This window comes from Natrix helvetica (genome assembly GCF_964273705.1).
Source record: "Natrix helvetica genome assembly, chromosome: Z".
Lineage (NCBI taxonomy): Eukaryota > Metazoa > Chordata > Lepidosauria > Squamata > Natricidae > Natrix > Natrix helvetica.
In genome coordinates, this window is record NC_138554.1 from 104,928,655 (window position 1) to 104,938,811 (window position 10,157).

Below are 10,157 nucleotides of genomic sequence, written 5' to 3' on the forward strand. Positions count from 1 at the left end.
CTCCATGTAGTAGGACTATGCTGTCTTCCAGGAAGAAAAGACTCTCATTGGAACGTATATCCAGCTGTGCTCAAACAATTCCTATCTAAAGTCACAAATCTTATTTAACAGTGAATAACTCATTTGCATACATTTGACATTTGTTACTCAATGGTTTAGTTGGGTGTTATTTTGGAGTTCTCTTCACTAAACAGCATACACTTTTTTTGTCAACCTATGCACAATTTTTTTTTATTTTACAAGTTTTGTTTTTTTATTTTTGGTTCTTTTCTTTTTGCATAATTGACAATGCAATTTACTGCATGTGTGCTTTCTGCACCTTAGACAACTATATTGAGATGTAATCACCTATCTTTTCAGTTCAGACTGTTAAAGAAAAGAATTAGTTGTGACTAATTGCCAATTAATTTGTAGTAGTTAAAGGTGGGGGAGGAGCCAGAATAATTGCACTTACTAATTAAAATTTAAAATATTCCAAAGTGTCATCTTTAGGTGTCTGGAATACATAATTTCCATTTTGGTTCGGTGCTGGATCCTGTAACAACCCTGATCTTGACAGCTTTATTAATTTAAAGGCTCAGCAATACCTATTAGTATAAAACATGAAAAAAATGTCATTAATCATTTATTTTAATTTTGCAGCTCTGTCATTTTCTCAGTATGTTTAAAAATTATGATGACACCACCATGTTTTCCAATTTACCTGTGTGAAGGGGAAATGGATCACACTATTTAGGGGTGATACTAGACTATATTATTAAAGCTTAATTAATGCCAAACTAATTAGATTTAATTTCAGTTGGTGCAATGATATTGCTAAGAAATTGTTTAAATTTTTTTAATGATATTGTGTGGTAGATCACTGGCAAGGAGAATCTCTCTTATGAGAAATAGGATATAAATAATGACAGGAATGGTAGTATAATTTAAAATTTTACAAGTCGTCCTAAACTTGGTTTATACTTAATAGGTCTGAGTTGCAGGTGTGCATCTGAAATTAGTCTTCTCAAATCACTAAAGCCACCCCATGTTTTTCTAGAGTTGCCTGCATGGACAACAGAAAGAAAGTTCCAGAAGAGCTCTGAAAACTGAGAAAGACAGTGTTGTGTTTAATCATTTGAAAAGAGTTGGCTTTTATGGACTCCTGTGTATTATCAATCCCCAGTCATTGTTCCTCTGTACTTTTAAGCTCCTGAGTCTTTACAATCTTCAAAAATCACCTTCAAAAAGTGAACACTTTCTCCAGCAGGGTCATGTCCTTGATAGAATTTTATATAGGCCTCCAAGCACATTTTTTTTCTTGTAATTTTGTTTGTTTGCTTGTTGGTTGTTAGGCTTTTTTTTTAAAGTCTTTCCTTTCAATTTGTCCTCCATAGGAACCAAAGCAATAGAGTTTCCAATGGCAGCAATAACTGACTCTTTAGAATAGGTCAAAAAAAAAAAAGAGTTGGCCTTCAGTGACCTAGTTTGTTTAGTACTCAAATGAAAGGAAACAAGCTATTCTCTCCATTAATGATAGCCTTAGTGTCTCAGCATTTTTTGCTTTACTGTTTTCTATCATTGTCATAGCATTGCTCAATCCAGATGTCATTCTGTAAAAAAAAACACCATCTAATGTCTACTTTCATGGGTAATATTAAGCCATAGTTTGTTCAATAAACTAAAACTGCTCTATTGATAATGTTTTCTAAATGCCACCAAAGTACAAGATATAAGAAGCAGAATCCAAAGAAGTGCATACCCCCTTACATTATTAAAGAACTTCAAATATTTCTTCAACATTTCTTCCCTGCAATTTTTAACAGGACTTTTAAAATACATTCCTGATAGGGCATGAAGATTAACAGAGTTAAAATGAACCAATACTAATTTTTGTCCTTCAAAATCTCCCAAGCTTTCAAAAGCACCCAAAAATAGGGAAAAAATGTTTAACACCACCACTCTGGGTTGTTTATAAGTCATAAAAATGTGCTTTTGTATCATGGATTATATGCAGCCACAAACTGTAGTCTGTAATCTCTTGATCAATAATTTGAAGAAGAACTAAGAAAACTTCCAAGCATCCGAGAAAAGAAATTTTGGAGGTCATTGGATCTAAGCTAGGTTTTGCATTACATTTGCAAACTGATAGAATGCTGCTTTGAATGTAGTGAATTATGAATTTCTCAACATAGAATTCATTCTACAATATAAGAGATCATTTATAGATATGCCATTCCATATCTAATATTGTCCTCTAGATTAGACAGTTAAAGGATGAGCTTCCCCATGCTTTAAAATATATACAGGTAGATGGAGTTTTAGGACATGATCAGCATCTAAATATATCTACATCAAAAATAGTGGTACATGTTCACATAAACATTAGTTCTCATATTAAGGTTTTTCTCATATACATGAAGTTTGTCTTGCCAGATTTATAGGAAGAACTGTTAAACATAATCCTTTCAATTTTTGTACTGGATTAGGGAAAAGAAATGAGTGTTTTTTCTTTCAAATAATTCTCACACAATTTTGCTGCAGAAATGTATAAAGAATAGCTTTCCATGTAGATCGTTTTCACAACTTTATGTGCTACTTCGCCTGAAAGGTTTATATACCCTGTATCAGAATATGAACTGGAATAGTTCATTTTGAATAATTACACCCCCCCAAAAGAAATTTTTGGTCAAAATGGGTACATAAATGCAATTTTAGGAGAAATACATAGGAAAGCCCACACCATTTTTCATGAACATTTCTTTTAAAACTACAGTTAAATTAAAACAAGTTAAAGATTAGGAAAATAAAAAAGTTGATCAATTATTAAAGATAAAAATCCATGTATGTTCTATATAAGTTACTTTGGGAAATAATAAAGTGTGTGTGTGTGTGTGTGTGTGTGTGTGTGTATCTTTGATAGCAAATTTTCATCCAAGAAATAGTCTTTCCTCTGTTTTAATGAGCCTCTCCTCTTAGTGTACTTTTTTGTTTCATTGCTATTAGTGAATGACAAGTGAAGGATATTCATTTTAGCTTGAAAATGTCAGGTATGCACTTTAAGAGATATATTTTGCCAGTTTTAATGAGTCGGTGTTTCTTTTTCAAAGAAATACTTATCTGTGATGGGGGTGCTGTGTAGATGACAACTGATATTTAATAAGTGATAGCTCTTGTATTAGCAGTAGTTCACTAAAGAAAATGTCTCAAATAGCTTTTGAAAAACTAAGCCGCACTGGCCCAAAGGCAAGATGTGACCTTTTTATTACATAATGAGAATCATTTATTATCTCACAATGTATCTTAAAGTCACAGACAAAATGCCACTTTGATAATTGCTTTCAATTAGCTTTGAGCATAGCATACATTCATAAAATGTCTTCTCTAATTTAGACTTGAATTAGAGAAAATTGGAGACATAATCTACACGAGGGTTGTCTCATTTAAGGTGATTTCTGGTTTTATATCAAAGAAATCAAAACAGGTAGTTATGAAGTAATCTTTCATAGGGTTTTAAACAGGCTTTTCATATTTGATTTGATTTTACTACCAATTAATTAACAAATTGGAATGCTACTTAATCATTTTTGACCTTTTTAACATGCTAGACTTTGATTTCAAGTCCTAGTGGTTATTTTCAAATTAAGCATGGAAGTTCATATTAAGCACAATGAACCCAGAAATATAAATAAGAAATTGTGATATAATTGAGTGCCAATTTTTTATATATAATGGATACAACATTCATTATTATCTTAATCCAGCAAAAGAAAAACAGAGTAGAACCAGTTTCTACCCCTTTTTTGTCAAACAAAGGATACAACAGACCACTTTTGGGAGAAATATCCTAATCAGGGGGAAGTTAAATGTGGAACATGGTCTAATTGCTGTATTGAGATTCATATACAACAGGTCTTCTCTGAGTATGTGCAAGCACATACTTCCTCTATGCCATTTACAATTCATTGGATCCAATGTATATTGAATTCTGTTTTATCTTATAGATGGGAACAATTGCCTATATAATTAGAATGTTATGTTATAAAGATTCCACCAATTTGGCGGAATGACTACTATATGCAGAGAATACCATAGCTTATTTTTTCCCCAATATGTTTTTTACCTACCAAATACTGTATCTGTTATTTTATGCAAAATGTATATTTTATCTGATCTTGTTATTACTATGTTTTACACGTGTTTACTTATAGTTCATGATAGTGTGACTTTAAAATATTCTAAAACAAATGTAAGTAGACACTAGGAGGTTCAGGTAGTGACTTTAATGCTATTGATATGATTATGTTAATCTTTCATTTGAATAATGGTCTAATCGATTATCAGCTTTTAAAAATTGTATTCACTTGTCCTATGTTCTATTAGAACATCTTTAAAAGTTAGGAAAGGAAAGCGTACAATTATCTTGTGACAGGTGATATAATTATAACTTGTTTTCTTTTTCACCAGATAAAAATTACCCACAAAAATCAAGCTCCAGTTCTGATGGGGCCTCCTCCGAAAACTGGCATCTTCTCTTCCATCATTAAAAGAACAAGGAACTACAGCAAAGAGTAGTTCAAACCTTACAAAATCAAATGAGCAGGGATGTAGACTGGAAATCTTTCAAGGCTTTTTAAAATATTCTCTACTGCATAATCATAGAAGCAGGAATAACAGTTGCTGTGACAGAGCTAATGTAAAATGATGCTATTAGAATAATTTGTTGCCACAGTTTTGTAGGCATTTTGCATGAAGAAAGCTAATGTTTACATAAACTGATAAAACATATTTTGTTGCATGCATTACAGTCACTAATTTACAGTATAAATTTGCTATGGTCGGGGGAGGGGGAAATGCAACACTGTTGGAAATGTGATTTTCATACAATATGATCCTCAACCTGCTTGCTTCAGTTTTTAGATGAGATATTTAATTCCTTGGACCTCTTCAGGCCTTTACTGAGGAAAATATAGAGAGATTTGTTATAGCCTTACTGCTTACAAATAAATAACACTTTGCCAGTTCTCTCTTCTAAATAGAAGTAGGCCAGATTAGTGTGGATCCAATTCATTTCAAGACTGAAATATGAAAGATTCATTTATTTTTCTGTGTTTAGCTTCACTCAGAAACATATTTAACAGATAATACATCCCATTATCCATATGAAGATTAACTTTCACATAAGCATGTTTAGGATTATGTTGTTTACATTTCACATTGTTATCACATTTATAAACATTTCCACCAAGATGTAGGCATAAGAGTAGAATTTAAATAAATGTTGCTAACTTTTTTCTGAAATAATGAGCTGTTTTAAACAGTACAGAAGAAACCCCAAATTTATCTAGCACTGGTTGAACCTGAATGCTCACCCATTCTTATCTCTCCAATAAATATAATTATTTGATTCTTGTTTTTCAAACAATTGTCACAATCACATCTCATTATATTCTATAAATGGAATATGCAAAAATTATCTATGTTTGATCTTTTGATGTCAGTTTTAAATATTCTCCACTGCACCAGATACAGTTACAAATAAGCCAATAAATATGCCTAATAAACAACATTTCTCTTTCCATCAATCAATATAGTAAGTATATGAGGAATTAGATTAATGGATAAATAATCATTTTCTGGATAAGCTTCATTTTTCCAATCTCTTAATTACATTAAGCATATGTAAGTAACTATGGAAGAACATGGGCTGAAATTCACAAGTAATATCCATAGAGGTTCATAACTTGGTGTAATTATTTAAGTCTCATCAATGAAAGATTACAAGCTCATCTTAGATATAAGAGTACTAATACATGGCTAGACCATATGTGGATAAACCTTATTGTGGCATTTAGATAATATAAAGTAAGCAAATCATTCACTCAAGAGCTTCACTGTATCCAGCAGCTTCTGTAATTGATGCAAGCTCTTGTTCTATTCTTTATGTGGAACAGAGTTTATGTTCTGATGCTGCTTTCATTCTTCTGATGGAAGCAATAAGAGCAAAGCCACAAATGGATAAAGCAAATATCGACCACATCAATCACAACAGGGGAGCCATCTTAAAATTCAGCTGGTTTCCTGGGACCCCAAGCCTAATAACATAACATAGTCTAGAGGAACTTACAAACATCACCTTAGAATAATACATCTTCTAAGTGTCTACTTTTCACAAGTGTACAAGAGACCCAGTGGAGATACTGGATTTGGAAAACTATTAAACCCATTTTAATTCTTAAGGGTTCTAAAGAAGTTAAAGAAGATTATGGAAGCTGAATTCTCCTTTTATCCTGGTTTTCATATACATAATAAGGAGTGACTGTTTGCAGCCTTTTATATCTTGGGGAACTATTCATAAATTTTGAAACCCATTTTTCTAGAACTCTATATGGTATAGAAAGCTTGTAATATGCACAGTAAATTTAAGATCAGTTGTGGCAGGAAAGCAGGTCAAAATTCCGAGATACAGAAAATTATTTTTGCTATTCTTTTATATGTTAAACAATGGGCAATCTTTTTACAAGTTCTCCAAACCTTATTAGATTTTGTATTCTGATATGAGATATAATGCTAGACCCTTAAATATATTAAGATTTTGATAGTCTCTTAGGAGATTGCTAAAATCTTGCAAGCATTGGGATACTTGTTATTAATTGAAGAGTTGTGACCAGGCCATCATGGAAGATTGTGGCTGGCATTTCAAAAAGTTAGTACTGCAGTATTAAGATTTAACATACTTAGACAATTGAACAACATGAAAATGTTGTGATAAAGTCTTTTTTTTAATCCAATAATTTCTACTAAGGTTGTTCTTTCTCTTTCATGGCCTCTTAAAAATGCATTTAATTTCTTCAAGGCTGCAATACATTTTGTGTGATCTTAATAGTTCTCCCTCCTGGTGAAGCCCCTCACCGCTTTAGCATTGCAAAAAAATTATATGTACAACAAAAGTCTTTGGATTGAATTCAGATTTAATCAGAATAGACACACTTAAGAGTTGGGTCTATTTCAGTGTTATACTGTCAGGTGAACATGGGTGAAAAACACTTTGTGATTTCTTTTTCTCTTAGTTGAGAGTTGCTTGATTTGTATTGTTGCCTCTCTTCTTTTTCTCAAACTTGCTACCATTAAAACTTGTTTAAAATGCATGAATTATTAATATATTTATTAATCTATACCATATATTGCTAGTTATCAGTCAAAGGTATTTTCAACTTGATTCACTCACCTATATGAAATGTAAAAAGTATTCACATGTAATGCACAGTGGTACATATGCATATGTTACATAATTTGATTGATTTTGTCTGTATGTAATTGAAGATAAATCTAGAAAAGCCATTATTGGTTATGACAGGTACATGAAATATTCTTAATACTAAGTAAACATTAGCAGAATACCAATTAATATGGCATTCAAGTTGAGAAATAAGATACCTGTCACCAAACATAAGGCTGTAGAGTTTAACAACCATGGATACTGTGATGTTAACAACTATGTTACATGCATAATAGTGAAAGTATTATCATTTTCTTATGAGCTACATGAAAATGTCCACTACATTTAATACAATGCTTACCTATTATGCTTCTAAGGTAAATATATCTCATTTAATATCAGATAATGTGTATGTGCATTTTATGAAATTATAGCTACCATACTAAATATTTAGCTACCATAATAAATATTTTCTCATAATGATACAGTTTGGTGCATGATTTTCAACATATTTTGTGAATTTATTTTTCAAAAAAATGTCAAAAGCCATATTTTTTTCTTTTACCAAATCTTTGTGTGTCTTAAGTGTTTGACATATGCTCTTTCTACTATGCAGTTTGCTAAAAAGGTACCTTGGGAAGCTTTGCAGGAGTGATTCATATAAACGTGTAAGCAGTAACTACAGTGTTTTGATATTTACAGAAAAAACAACACCTGTGTTGATGGTAGACTAGCAAAATTCAATGTTAAGTGCTGCTTTCAAATATGCACACTTTCATTCACAAAGATTGCCAGATCCTGGAACTGAGATTAGAATATACATAATATTGCTAAGCATTCCTCAATGTGGTAGACTTCAGATGCTCTGGAACAGCTCTGCTATAATTCTTACCACTCATTTGAAAAAATTGAAGTTATCTAACTAGGCAGAGGCATATGCTAAATTAATGTAAGTTCCTATGTGTCACAGGAGCCTCACGAAATTCCATTTCTTTTCCATCTTGAAGCAAATACAAATAGTCCTCAGTTAATGATGGTAATTTGGACTGAAATTTCTCTTGCTAAGCAGTACAGTTATAAAGAGTGACGTTATATGATTGTGGAACTTAGTGATGGAAATTCCAGCACTTCTAGTTGCCATCATCAAGTGAATCACCACGGATCATTAAACAAGCACATTTCATTTGAGCCTTCCGACTCGCTTCCCCATTGACTAATTGTAGGAAGCTGGTAAAGAAAGTGACAAATGATGCTATGATGTAATTGGAAGCCAGGTGCCAAGTGTCCAAATCACAATTACATGATTGCAAAGACCATTGTACAAAGAACTAGTTGTAAATGTCACTCATTCACTGCCATTGTATGTTCAAAAAGTCATTAAATGGGTACTGGCTGTATAGCACAGTTGCGCAGGTCTACCCATTTTCTGTATTCTGTAATTTTTAAATGAATCGATAAGGATCAGTATTTAGGATTGTGGTTTTGTTTCATTGACTTACTTTGAAATATTGTACATGCCAGAGCAAAGAATCTGATATTTATTGAGAATAAAAGTCAAAGTTTGCCTAATTTTCACATTGGGGTATTAATTTGACTAAATAGATTTTTTTCTAGATCAAATTTACCTTTTTAAAAAAAAAACTGCTATTTGAAACTAAATAGAAACGTAATCTTCTTTTTGGAAATAGGCTCTAAATGGAATAAATTCTATCCACTAGACATTAGTGGTATCATTATTGAATATTTAGGTCTTCCTTCTTCAGATTCATGTACTTTCTGACTTGAATTAAAATTTCTGTCATCTTTATGCAGTAAGTCAATGCTGGGTTGAGATGAAAAGGATTATCATAAAACACACTTGAAGAAACATCCCTTAAATTCATGAAGTACAAAGAAAACATTTTCCCCATAATCAAATTATTAATCATTCTGAAGAAAAAGACCTGGAACATTTCAGTTTCCAATGGTGTCTCGGCTTACATGTTGCATGCTACCAAAATTGCAACGTGGAGTATATTAGCAATAATAATAGCATTTAGGCTTATGTACTGTCCCATAATGCTTTATAAAACTGCTTGGGAAATTTACAGTGTAGAAGCATTATTTGCATATTACCTCCAACCATCTGGGTCCTCATATTACCAACGATGGAAGGTTGAGTCAACCTTGAGCTGGTCAGGATCGAATTCCTGGCAGTGGGCAGAGTTAGTTTGCAATACTGCACTTTTATCTATCAGGGTTCCTTAGAGAAGTACTTATAGATTTTTGTGGATAGAATAGTCCATTCCCTAATAAATTATATATTATGAAGATAATATACTGTAACTATAAGATATAATTCAGAGATCCTTTGTGATCTTTCTGTAGTTTTTTTTTCTGCATCAGTGGAAGCTCCTTGAAATATGAGGTATGATATAAAAACTGTCCTTTCTATTATGAGTACTCCAAGAATAAGAGATAAGGCAGAATTTTTAAAAAGGGAGTCTCTGATAATTAGGATTCAAGAATGCAACCACTGAATCGGGGAAGAAAATCCAGATTTTCTTTACCGGAAATGCTTGGGCTTCTGTGGCCTACATGTTATTATAGGAGGATCTATTAATTGTTTCCCCCCCAAAATTAGGGGACCCGCTTATTTTTTGGACCAGAACTATAGTAGATCCTCCAACCAACGATGTTACAGTCTTTCCTTTTTAAGTTCCTTTTCTAGCTAGTATGGTGGTCTGGGAAAAGGAAAATAAGAGGATTACCTATTTTAGTAGCCTCACAGTATGTATTTAAAAAACATTATAATTTAGGAGAAAAAAATGATTCAGGACTGTTTGTCCTCTTGTCTATTCCTATTCTTATACCTAGATGGAGCCAAGATTATGAATAATTTTTCACTTTTTTTCCATGTTGTTTGCTAAATTACATCCATTATAAAGTTTACCCTCAGACTCCTATCCTTCCACAAGCC

At 32.3% G+C, this 10,157-nt stretch overlaps 1 protein-coding gene across 4 annotated transcripts in view; it reads left to right on the plus strand.

Annotated features, from left to right (window-relative positions):
• DGKB (diacylglycerol kinase beta) overlaps positions 1-7,653 on the plus strand; it is a gene marked incomplete at its 5' end in the record, with an annotated part of 287,887 nt that extends 280,234 nt beyond the window's left edge. For all 4 annotated transcript variants that reach the window (XM_081971452.1, XM_081971451.1, XM_081971454.1 and 1 more), the window contains one exon: positions 4,447-7,653. In XM_081971452.1, coding sequence (XP_081827578.1) covers positions 4,447-4,554 — 108 coding nt within the window. In that variant the 3' untranslated portion in view covers positions 4,555-7,653. The remainder of the gene's footprint in view (positions 1-4,446) is intronic.
• Between the last annotated feature and the right edge of the window lie 2,504 nt (positions 7,654-10,157).